Consider the following 13,329-nt stretch of genomic DNA (forward strand, 5'->3'; position numbering starts at 1 on the left):
TTCTGCTGTACAATGTGGATCAGTCATAATTATACAAATATATCTCTCCTCCCCCTAGAGCCTCCCTCCCACTCTGTCTCTATAAATTTAGAAGAAATTGTTTTCTACTATAATCTTATAGAGCTGTTTTTAAGATGTTTTTATGTGTGAGTGTCCCTGTGTAGACTATGTGTGTCCAATGCCTTTGGTGCGAGGGTTGGTTTTGGTATGAATGCCAGTCACATCTCTTCCCAGGGTATGCTAGCCATTATCCCCTTGATGGGGAGGCAGAGGTGCTGGAGGATCTAAAGCCTGTTCAAGGAGTATAGCAGGACTTCCTCTCTGCTCCGCGGCTACTGCCGCTCTGTCAGGGACAAGACTGCCTTCTCCGCTGCTGGAGTAGAAGCCCTGATGATTGGGTGTGACAAGGCTCTGCTGCCCTTGAGCATGTGCCCTGCTGCCCTTGAGCATGTGCCCTGCCCCAAGGAAGCGAGTGGGAAGCAAGCGATGCTTGTGCACTCAGAGGACCTACATGCACCCTGTGCAGGAGTCCATGGCTCTGTTTAGAAGCAGGCTGAGATTACATCCCTGCCTCTATTACTTTCGGCCCAGATCTGGTATAAGGCTGTGGGGCCGAACAGGCTGAGGCTGGGTGTCAGGGTGTTGTGGCTGCAGGAACTGAGGGGCTGCACTGCTGCCAGAGATCTGGGCTGCCTCAGTGGCAGTCTTTGCCCAGGATCTGTCTGCCCCAGGTCGAGCACGAATCTGCAGTGTGCAGTGGGTGGCACCAGGGAACGCTGCTAGGAGGCCAACGGCTGCATGCTCCTGCGTGTGAAGACAATAGTCGCCGCCACCCTAAGCCCCGTGGTCTGTCTCTGTCGTTTCCCAGGGCCTGGCTGGCCTAGGTCTTGTGCCAGGCTGTGGTGGAGTGAGCAGGGCCAGTGTGCTCCACTCCGACTGGAGAGTGTGGGTGTGGTAGCAGCCACCAGCGCAAAGCTCTCTCCATCTTGGCTACTGGCAAGTCAGTGTGTGCACACTCCTTCAAAGTGAAGTCTAGACTTGAGGCCTCTGTCTGTCCCAATGGCTCTCCCAGAAAGCAAGGGGGCTTATCTTCTCTGCACTGGACCCTAGACCTGGTACAGCCAGCTTGTGGCTCAGCCTGCTCGCTCTCCAGGGCTAGGTCCTCCCATGCAGACTGAATCCTTTCAAATCCCTCCCAGGGGTGCAGGTTCCAACCTGATACTTTTATTTCCATCCTACCAAGTCACATGAGGATCTTTCTTGCAGCTCTGGTTGTACAGGAGTTCTGCCAGTTTCCAATTAGTTTTCTGTGAGAATGCTTCCATATGTAGATGTATTTTTGATGTATTTGTGGAGGGGAAGTGAGCTCCACATCTTCCTACTGTGCCATCTTGATCCCCCTTGTTTTTACATTTGTAAGTGTTTGAAAAAAATTATCAAAGGATCACATTTTGAGTCATGAGAAAATTATATGAAATTCAGACTCAGACTTCAGTGTCTACAGATCAAGTTTTCTGGGAACATAGCTACCCTGCTCTGTGTTCATACTGCCTGTGGCTGCTCTCATACGGCAGAGGCAGAGTCGAATGCTTACAGAACAGACGGTAGACGGTGGCACGCATCACCTCGTGCTGCTCCTTTGAGGCATTACAGATTACACCGACACTATTAAAACCTGACAGAATCTCAACTATGTGTATTGTGACATCATGGCATTTTATTATTTTTATTTCCAATACATACCCATCACGTCGTAACAAGAAAGAAAAAAGAGAAAAGTCTGAATGTTGTGTTTTAAGGCACAGTGGAGTGTGGATTACACAACTACTGAATTAGATGGTAGAGCATTATGTTTATTATTCAGCGATATTATAGCTATCCTAAAAGAGTACAAAGGTACATTAACATTACCAGACTAAGCACTTATCATGATATTTTCAACTCACAGGAAAGCAATGGTCAGAAAAATTAGAAAATTTAAAATCTCATTGTAGCAGAATTTCTTTCCACATTCAAAAATTAAAATGAGGTTTTGCTTGAAAAAACCTACTAAGAAAGTAAAAAAAAACCAAGTGGCTCATTTTTTAGACAAGCAAAGAAAGTTGCTTATTGGTAATGGATTAACTAAATCATTTTGAATTGTTGCAGCTAAAGAAATCTGTCCAGAAAAAATAAATTTGTTTAAGACAATTAGCCTTTGGGTGAGAACAGTTGCTTACAGAGTTGAGGGTTTGGGAATAACACTAACAGTTGATTAAAAACAAGGCAAATACTTTTAAGTGGTTTTCCTAGAGTTTTGATAAGGCAACAAATGTTACTGTTACTACTAAGTGGTTTATTTGAGGAGTCAATGCCAAGTTTGAAGTGATAAAGAATTAGCTTTTATGAGTAGTTTACATGGAATAACTACAGGCTAGAATATTTTCAAAGACACTAGTGAGAAAGCAGTCATCCAGCACAACGTCAAGTGGAATCACACTGGGGTAAAAAATATGTAGGGGGGAATGGCTTATAGACAAATTATAAAGCCTATAAAAAGTCAAGCTGTTTGAAGCCTTATGATTATTCACTGTACTATCTTTTCACAATTTTGCACACACACACACAATCTTGAATCGTGTCTTTCAGAACCAATCATGTTAACAGTGAACCTCATTTTCTCCAGTGGATTTAACCATTGTTGGTTCTGAGTTTCTGTCAGGAACAGAAGCTAAAAATCCTGACTTGCCCTATAACACTTTCCAATTAAAAATTTTGCTATTCAGGGAGACACTAGTTTGGGAAAGATCCTGGTGTTCTTACTTGTTGCAGGTAGTAATACAGCCTTTCTTCTCTCGATCTTTGGTTTGACTGTGTCTTTTGGTTTGGCGCCCACCAAGAGGTGAACCCAGTTTTCAGGTAACACAATTACTTTTTAAAGGATCACCTGCCCTTTTTATGAAAGCAGCCAGTACCAGCTGTCCTCCTAAACTGGAAGGAACTCCTAGCAAACCGTGTGGGTAAAGTGGAACCCCACACCAAATTTCCATGTGGGCAGGGCTATGGCATCTTCTGTCTATATAAAACCAAGCAGCACAAAGACAGTAAGTGGCATGGTTGATTAACATACCACTTAAAATATCAGTAGTTACCTGGAAAGAATCAGGTTGCATCTCCATCTCACTTCTTACACTACAGTAAATTTTACAAAGATTAGGAGTTAAACATAAAAAATAAACCCACTAACACACTAGAAGAATATACTAGAAAACTTTTTAACCTTAGGGAGGATTTCTCTATGCTAGAAAACTCAGAAGTCATAAAAGAAAATGTTGATAAATCCAGATGCATAAAACAAAATAACAACAAAAACTTTTTCATGACAAAAGATCTAAGCATAATAAAGAAGCAAGTAACAAGGTGGTGAAAAGTATTTGCAACTTACATTCCAAAGGTTTAATATCCATAATACGTAAAGAGCTGCTAAAAATAAAGGAGAAAGATATCTACACTGCACAAAAAAATGGCAAGATGTGTGCATAGGCCATAGAAAGAATTCTGTGGAACCAAGTATTTTTTACTTGTAAATATTAAAGAATTATGTACTTTTCTGCTTATCCTGTGCAAATTTTATCTAGGATAATCAAACAGTTAATGAGGAGAAATTCTTTTTATACAAACATGGTAGCTAAAAAATGAATAATGAATGATAGAGTTAGAATATCACTACTTGAAACTCAATAACATATACATTCATACATATAATTTTTTGTGGTACTAAAATTTTATAGGGAAGGAGCGCAATTAGGGGGAGCAATGTCCTAAAAGTCTCATTAGGAGAGCAACAATTTTTTAAAAGTTTGAGAAGTACTGATCTAGATAACAACCATCAATGGCTGCAAATATGGCAAAAAGGAGACTACATACTACCATTAAACAAGGACACACATTACTACCTAGGAAATATTCTGAGTGAAAATTCCTAGCTGCATCTCATCAAACTCTAGATCTAACTATCAGTTTGCAGAATACAGGGAAGAGGGAATGCATTAAAATATACTATAGGTATTCAAATCCAGAATGTGGAGAACTCTAGAGGGCAAATATTAAGTTTCTTCAACAAATAAACGTAAAGAGAAAAATCATAAAGGGAAGAAGGGAAGCTATAGAATAAAAGAGATTTAAAGGACATATTAACAATTGCAATAAATGGACCTTATTATAAGTCTAATTCTAAGAAGCAAAAGGAATACAGTGATAACAGTATTGTGGTGGTGTTTAGAGTTATCTTTCAGAGATACAAATGGAAATATTAATACAGATGAAATGGGGACAAAAGACAAAATCAAAGTAGGAAAAGTATCTCAACTGATATCACTGATCAGTGCTTCTCAAACTTTAGTGTCTAGAAAATCCTAAATTGGTGGATTCCTTATACAAGGTCCTGTATAAGGCATGATAAATTTGCATTGCTTACTAGTTCCCTTGTAATGTTGATGCTGCTGGTCTAGGAATCACACTTTAAAAACTACTGTCATAGACAAAAGGCTAATTGCTGCTTTCATATATAGACAGGTATTAGACCCTACAGTAAAATAATTAGAAAAAGACCAATGAACTAAGAGAAAACATGCAAAGAGCTTAAACAAACAAGTCAAAGAAAAGGAAATATAAATGTCCTCTAAACATACGAAAACATACTCAAGATCCCTCAATATGAGAGAAAAGCGTATTTTTAAAACATAACAAGGTATCATTTGTCACAGTTCGGGGTGATTAGTGCTGGCAAGAGTGTGAGAGAAAAGGCTCTGTCACACATTGCTGATAGGTGTGTAAATTGTTATTGCCTCTGTGTAAGGCACTATTCATTAAAATTTAAAATGAATGTATCTTTTGAACACTAATATGTCAGGAGCCGCGTTAGGCATTACTGACAAAATAGAGGCACGGCCCTAAACCCCCTCCCTTTGTTCCGTAGGCACGGACCCGGAATGAAGGAGTTAGGTTTTGTGATTCTGACTTGTTTTTTCCTTTCCTCAGTTAAGTTGACTGAAGAGAATCTTAAGGTGCTTATTTTTTTTGAGAGGAGCATGAGAAGGCATAAAGCCTTCTGCAGCTGTGCTCAAAGAATAATTCATAAAGTTAATCACTGACATTTGTTCAAGAACTTTTACAAACAAGTGTTCCAGGGTGAGCACACAGGCCGCAGCTTGAGGCCATGGGAAGGATTGCTATCTGAAGCCCATTTGTGAGAAAAGTATTTATGGCAATGGAGTTTGCTGAATTTAGGGCTTAGGAATAATTAAAATAGTTAGAAGCTAAAGATTTAAGGATTGCTGTAATGTTACAATATTCTACTATGGCTTATAGAAATTAGGGACTTTAGGGATATTATTAGGTAGAAGCCCTTTCTTAGAAATAGTGAGCTTAGGCTACTAGGGGCAAATAGGACTTAGAAAGATAAGAATTAAACTGAGGAATGTGCTGTGCAGCCCAGACATTAGCATGAGTTACGGTGTATGCACAAGGACACATGAGAAAAAGTAGATAAGAGAATCGCTGAGGAAGGAATTCCTTTTGAGGGGCAACAATGATTTTTGGAGAAAAATAAATCTGGGTCAATGGGAACTAAAAATATCAAACCTCCGATCTAATGCTTTTGTAAAAGTATAAAAGAGAATCATAAGCTTGAAATAAACAGTCAGGCCAAAAAAACTGAGAGGCTGCCTCAGTTTCTCGCCGACACCGCCCATCCCTTCAGGTTGAATCCCTGGCTGCTGGAGCTGGACTCTGGCACAAATAAGAATTTATCACAGAAATATTCTTATTTACACATGGACTAAACGGCAAAGGTACAATGATATTCACTGCAAGCACTGCATTTAGAAGTGTAAAACTGTAAGAACCTAAACTTCCACCAAATGACAGTTTAGCTGAATAAACTACAGTACACAGGGGAAAGTATACAGCTGTTAAAAGAGGAGGTAGTTCTGTATATTTTTATATGAAACAAACTCCAACTTAGGCTTTTAAGAGAAAAACCCAAATCTTATAAATAGTTGTTAATTCTATACCCTGTTGGCACCCGTTATGTTCATTTGTTGCTGATAAAATTGAAAACTAAGGTGTTTTTTTTTTTTTTTTAAGTTTTTCTTCTGCTGCTCTAAGGACAAAGTACAGCCTATGCAATTACCCTGTGATTTGCTCACCTGACTGAACGGTCATCGCTTCCAGTCACGGCCAAAGGTTTAGTAGGATGGACAGCAAGTGCCCACAGCTCGCCTTCACAATGCCCTTGCATAATTAGGAAAGGCTTGTTTCTTTCATGAACCACAATTTCAAAAATTTCGCCATCCTGTGTTCCAACTAGAATGTGGTCTCCTCGCCAACACACACTCCTCACAGACAAACCTAGTCAAAATGGAATTGTACTTAAGATTAGTACTGTAATAACGGAATGCTAATCTGCCTAAACCCCTATTAATTTTTGTATCTTTTATACCTGAGGTGTAAGATACAAGGAATCTTGGACCCACACATTTTCTTAATTTATCCATATTGTTTTCTATGTGAAATATTTCTTTTTATATACCCAGTTTCTACCCATCCTTCAGGACATACGCTCTTCTTCCTCATTAGACAACATCAGTCATAGCCCGACTACTTCCTCAGTCAGCATCTTCTAACACAGTGCATGCCATCCACATGGGGCTACCCTCATGTGCTTAGTCGCTCAGTCGTGTTCAACTCTGCAGCCCCATGGGCTGTAGTGCATCAGGCTCCTTTGTCCATGGGGATTCTCCAGGTAAGAATATTGCAAAAGGTTGCTATGCCCTCCTCCAGGGGATCTTCTCAACCCAGGGATTGAGCCCACGTCTCCCACATTGCAGGTGGATTCTTTACCATCTGAGCCACTAGGGAAGCCTATAACTACCACCATGCTGCTGCTGCTGCTGCTAAGTCGCTGCAGTCGTGTCCGACTCTGTGCAACCCCATAGACGGTAGCTCACCAGGCTCCCCCGACCCTGGGATTTGCCAGGCAAGAACAGTGAGTGGGGTGCCATTGCTTTCTCCAACTACTACCATAGAATTGTTTTATTTTTCTCTTAGAATAATCTGATTTTTATGTGTCTATATTTTACTTCTTCAATGTGCTCATAAAATCATTAAGAAGAAAGATTTATACTTTTTCTGTATACAATCCTTTTTGCAACCTCAGGAAAGCTGGTATTTCCCTCAGTTTCCTCATCTAGATAGTATGGTCAACAATGAGCTACTGTGTAACTTACAATGTTATGAGAATCAAATAAGAAAAAGTGTCAAATTATTTTATAAACTTTACAGTACAAAAGTGCTCAGCAAAACTCATGAAAACAATATAATAGCTAACATTTATTGGATGATCATTATGTACCAGACACTCTTCTAAAATTTTTACATATATTAGCTCATTTAATCCTCTGAGCTATTTTTCTCATTTTACAGATGATGGTATGCAGCCCAAGGTCACATGTCTAATAACTGACTAAAATATGGCATAAATATAGACCTGTGTACTTCCAATCCTACTCTTATAATATAACACTAGTGGGTAATATGTTTACTTTTGTAGTGAAAGACTGTTTTATTACATCAATTTTTAAAAATCCTCCAAAGAAAAAATTATATCCTGGTTGCTGACAAATTTGGATGGAGGAAAAACACACATACACGCACTTACACAATCTTAAACAAAAGTTCCTCTAACTCTCAACACACTATTTTCAACAGTTTATTTGCTAAAGTTACATTCAGCATTCAAATAGCAAAATATTTCCAAAATTTAAGGTTACCAAAGTAAGTACTTATCACATCTCTCTGTGGGTCCCATTATAGCTGGAATCTTTGTCATAACAGTAAACTTACACAGTCTTCAGGCAAAATTTCTCATTAGCAGAAGGATTTTAATTAAATGTATCCAGTATGAAGGAACAAACGTAAGCCTCATTTATATTTATAAACATGCTTTAAGTTTACTGAAAGAAAGAGGCAGCCCTTGGTCTAGCTGGAATCTACCAATAATGAGATAACTGCTTTGCTATTACCTTTGTACCCCTGGTCTGTTTCCCTGAGATCAATCACAGTAATTGGTTTAAAAGTTAAATCCCAAAGACGAATACAGCCATCTCTGCCACCAGTAGCAAAGCCTTCTTCACAAGCATTCATGCTAAAAATTCCTGCCTAGAAGAGGGAATAAAATAATTTAACAATATTTGCTTTTAAGAAAATACACTACATGTGACAGTAGAAATCCACATAAAACTTCTCGACACAGCAAAAGAGCCGTCGAACGCATCAGAAGATACAGATGATAATCCAGAAACAGATCTAAGTACATACAGGAACTCATATGTGACCAAAGCGGTATTTAATGATATAAGAGAAAATGAAGTTAAACCTATAACATATACAAAAATCAATCAGACAAAACCAAAATATACAGACAAAATTCTAACTTTAAAAAATAAAACAAATATGTTAGAAAAGAGTCAAAAGAACACTTATGGAACTTTGGGCTGTGAAAGACCTTTATGGCAGCTGTCCACAAGCCATAAAGGAAAATTTTTAAATTTTTCATATGAGAAAAGATATCATAAGTAGAAACAAACAGACTGGGGAAATATCTGCAATGTGTATGACTGTCAAAATGTGTATGTATATGTCAATGTGTATGACTAACACACAAATAAACAAAATAAAACCCAACAACAACAATAACCCCAAAAAAAGAGCAAAGGATAAGTAAAGTCGATTAATAGAAAAGGAAATTCAAGTACAGTTGACCCTTGAACAATGCAGGAGTTTTGTGGAGTCAAAAATTCTAGTATAACTTAGAAGTGAACCTCCACATCCAAGATTTCTCCATATCTGCAGTTCCACAGTATCTGTGAATCTAACCAACCACAAACTGTGTAGTACTACAGAGCTACGGTTTCTCCAGTAGTCATGCGTGGATGTGAGAGTTGGCCCATAAAGAAAGCTGAGAGCCAAAGAGCTGGTGCTTTCGAACTGTAGTGTTGGAGAAGACTCTTCACAGTCCTTTGGACTACAAGGAGATCAAACCAGTCAACCCTAAAGGAAATCAATCCTGAATATTCAATGGAAGGACTGATGCTGAAGCTGAAACTCCAATACTTGGGTCACATATGTGAAGAGCCGAGTCACTGGAAGAGACCCTGATGCTGGGAGAGACTGAAGGCGGGAGAAGAGGGGGACAGAGGAGGAGATAGTTGGATGGCACCGTCAACTCAATGGACATGGGCTTGGGCAAACTCTGGAAGATAACACACAACTGAGCGTAAGCGTGCACGCACACGCGCACACATGCAGTATTTACCACTGAAAATCATCCCCATACAAGTGGACCCTTGAGGTTCAAACCTACGTTGTTTAAGGGTCAACTGTAGCCAGTAAATATAAGAAATTTCACAAATCGATGGGAAAGAAAATTAAAACAAATAGTTAATATTTTTCACCTAGAAGATAAGCAAAAATTTATAATAGTGATCATGTCCTGGGCTAATGACTATGAGGAACAAACTGGGAAAGAAAATTAGAACAAACAGTTAATATTTTTCACCCAGAAGATAAGCAAAAATTTACAATAGTGATCACGTCCTGGGCTAATGACTATGAGAAACAAACTGGTATTTTTATACTGATGGTACAAAATGTGAAATGCCACAACTTTTCGCTAGAATCTGCTATTTCTGGTCTTCAGACATTTTGCTGAAAGCAATACCTGCTCTAAGCAGTTCTTAAGTATACTTAACATGAAATATTTTATATATTTAATAGCAATTCATATTAATATGTGTGTGTGTGCTCAGTCATGTCTGACTCTTTGCAACCCTATGGACTGTAGTCCACCAGACTCTTCTGTCCATGGGATTTCCCAGGCAAGAACACTGGAGCAGGTTGCCATTTCTTTCTCCAGGGGATCTTCCTGACCCTGCGACTGAACCCACGTCTCTAGTATATCCTGCACTGGCAGGTGGATTCTTTACCACTATGCCACCTGGGAAGCTCTCATGTTTATATGTTTAATAGCTTTTCTACTTGAGATGCTCCTGATAACAATATGGCGGCTCTATGCCCCCTAGTTCCCTTCACTATGTGAGGGACCCAACTGCTAAAAGGACCAAATCAAAAAACACTGAAAGGTTTTCTTTTTTTAAAATTTCATCTTGTATTGGGGTATAGCTGATTAACAATGCTGTGATAGCTTCAGGTGAAGAGCAAAAGGACATGCATCCATTCTCCCCCAAACTCCCCTCCCATTCAGGTTGCCACACAGCATTAAGCAGAGTTCCATGTGCCACAGCAGGTCCTGGTGGTTACCCATTTTTTAACTTTTTTTATTTTTTTTGGTTACCCATTTTAAACGCAGCAGTGTATACATGTCCTTCCCAACTCCCTAACTATCTCCTCTCTCATTCTTCCCCCTGTAAGTTCATTCTCTACGTCTGTGAGATTCTTTCTGAAAAATCACTAAAAGGTTTTAACAAGAGATCTTTTTTCCTGGTTTGGTAATTTATTATATGAAAATCTCATGAAGTACAAAAATTTCTTTGTCACTCACTTAATCAATGATATTAAAATTGAAAAATTAATATTATTCTAGAACTATCCCCAAATTTCCCACTGGTAAATTAGCCACAAAAGCACTAGTTTTATTCCAATAATGAAAAGGACACCATAATAAAACAATGGTTTGAACAAAATACTAATTATACTAGTTTAACTGCACAATGTTTCTTCATTGAAATCTTGAAAACAAACAGACAAATTAATTCAATTGTAATAGCAGTTTTCAAGTAACTGAATTGACTAGAATGTCTGCTATTATGGAACTTTTCATTCTAAGACAAGGAAGTAAGTAATTAATACCTAAAAGTATTCAAAATATTTAAATATACTTACAGTATGAGCTCCTTGTATTGTTCGTATAAGATTGATTCCTTTCCAAACATATATATCCCCATTGAGTGCGCCAGAATATGTTAATTCATCCCTTGCACAGGCCAGGCACAAGATGGTCTGAAGGTCACCAGTCTTCCCAAAGACCCCTCGTTTTGGGGTCAGAGCATTTCCACATAAACTCCAGAACTAAAAGTACAGAGTATAATCAAATTACCACAGAAGGCTCATAATATAAATATTTCCAGTACTTTGATGCTATGTCAGCACGGGAGACAAGAAACCACCCGTGAAATTCCCTTATGATTCAACAGCATTCAGTGTCCACTTCCTTAACCTAGTGCGGTCGTTAGCTACATCACAGCAGATAAACCACTGGTTTCGATCCTTACTGTAAGAATAAAGGGGGCTGAACTGGAATATTTTTTAAAATATGCTATTTCCCTTAGTTTTCTGGGAGAAAAAAACTACATAAACTTAGATTAAAAAGTTGGGAATAGGTTACCAATGAAAGTGAAGCTAATATTAATTTCTTTAGTCACCTTGGTATTTCAAATGCTCAAGAGCCACATCTGCCCAGTGGTCACTCTATAGCAGAGCACTGAGTTGGATTCTAGAACAACGGTTCTTAACTCCTGCTGAGCATCAGAATCATTTGAATACCTGGGCTTCACTCTCCAGAGATTCTCCCTCAGTACATCTCAGTGGGAGTTAGGGTATACTATGCTTTAATTTTCCCCCAGATGATTTTAATATGCAGCCGAAGTTGATAATCACTGATTTAGAAGAAAATAACAGACTGAAATTGGGACTTACTGAAAGGAAGAGAACAAGCTATACTTATGCACAGAGATCATGAAGCTTTTAAATTTAAATATCATTAAGTTTCATTGATGAGAGCATTCATTAGCTATTTGAATGGATAAGTCACAATCTTTTGTCCTTTGAGGCTTCTAATTTTACACGCGCGCACGTGTGTGTGTGTGTGTGTGTAAATTGCAGTGTGATGTGTGCTTGGCAGCAGAGAATAAGTAATCATGACTATTATAAGTAAGACTCTTTCAGTACCTTGATATGTTTTACACCACAGCTGACAAGTTTATTTGGCTGGTATAAATCCCAAGAAATATCAAATATCTGTAAAAAAAATATATATCAGATTCACTGTTAAGACACTTATTCTGAGAATCATTTAAGAGTCCTGTCCAAAAGCCCAAATAGCCCAAAAGTCTACATATCAGAAAACAATATTCCTCAATAAATAAAAATCAGAATTTTACATTTCTATCAGAAATTTAAAAAATCCTATCAGAAATAAAGTAGCAAAACAAAACAAAACTATTTCTTAGTTTCTATGAACCATATGAAACAACTACTGGAGTGAGAATTAACACCTCTATTTTTAATTAAAAAAAAATTTTGGTCTATAAATAACAAGAATGATTCAACAGAACTAGGGCATGAGGCAGGTACCTGCATAAATTCTACAGAGGAAAGATAATGAACAGAACATATACTTAACACTTTCGCAGCTAGAAATAAAAATAAGAGAACATTTTTGCAGCTTTCTATCACACAGAACTACTTATATAAAGGATCCAAATATTTATTTCACAGTAAAAATTCTGTTTCCAGTTTTTTACGTTGTTTAAATTTTCATTACTGTATAAATTTTGGAAATCTCCAGACTTAATTTCTAAGACTCCATAAGATAAACAAACAAATCTTTGTTACTAAATCAAACAAGAAAAAACCCAGATGAAATAAAATATGCATTAGAAATATGAACTTTAACAATAAATAAAAGAAAACTTAATATTTGAAAAAAAATTTTATAGCAGAAAAGACAATACTGCTCTACGGTAGTCTTCACCATGTTTCTTTGACAACTGCCTGCATAATCACCTAATATGCTACCACCTCCAAAAATTTCCAAAGTGATAGTTTTTAGTGACAATGAAGAAAGAACACATCTTAAAAATAAACATTTAGCAACTCACCATAATACAAATTAAATGAAAAACATACTTTAAAATACTTTTTAAAGTACCTTTAAAAGAACCTTTAAAAATACTTTTAATCAGTCTATTTATTAAGTCCAAAGTACTAATGTGTGAAATGCTTTGATCTAAGTAAGTCAGAATATATAACTGTATAATAAAATGCACCTAACACTCTAATAATTATCTAAATTGTTTGCATATAACAGACCTCTCTGAGAATATGCCAAAACCAAGTTTATCTTCCAAAATATAAATGCATACAAAAATTTGTATACAACTTTTACTGATTCATAGATTAGCCCCAAATAGAATCAATGACTATAGCTCCTATGCTAGTTCAGGTTAGGATTTTACTATACACCAAAAAAAATCAGACATTTTTAAGAGT

At 37.5% G+C, this 13,329-nt stretch overlaps 1 protein-coding gene across 5 annotated transcripts in view; it reads right to left on the reverse strand.

Annotated features, from left to right (window-relative positions):
* The window catches only part of EML5 (EMAP like 5), a 155,442-nt gene that overhangs the window by 107,192 nt on the left and 34,921 nt on the right, over positions 1-13,329 (reverse strand). For all 5 annotated transcript variants that reach the window (XM_042252835.2, XM_042252834.2, XM_060418474.1 and 2 more), the window contains exons 4-7: positions 12,007-12,075; positions 10,942-11,127; positions 8,064-8,199; positions 6,189-6,390 (exon numbers count right to left, since the gene is read on the reverse strand). In XM_042252835.2, coding sequence (XP_042108769.1) covers positions 6,189-6,390; positions 8,064-8,199; positions 10,942-11,127; positions 12,007-12,075 — 593 coding nt within the window. The remainder of the gene's footprint in view (positions 1-6,188; positions 6,391-8,063; positions 8,200-10,941; positions 11,128-12,006; positions 12,076-13,329) is intronic.

The sequence above is a fragment of the Ovis aries genome, chromosome 7, assembly GCF_016772045.2.
Source record: "Ovis aries strain OAR_USU_Benz2616 breed Rambouillet chromosome 7, ARS-UI_Ramb_v3.0, whole genome shotgun sequence".
Taxonomy (NCBI): Eukaryota; Metazoa; Chordata; class Mammalia; order Artiodactyla; family Bovidae; genus Ovis; species Ovis aries.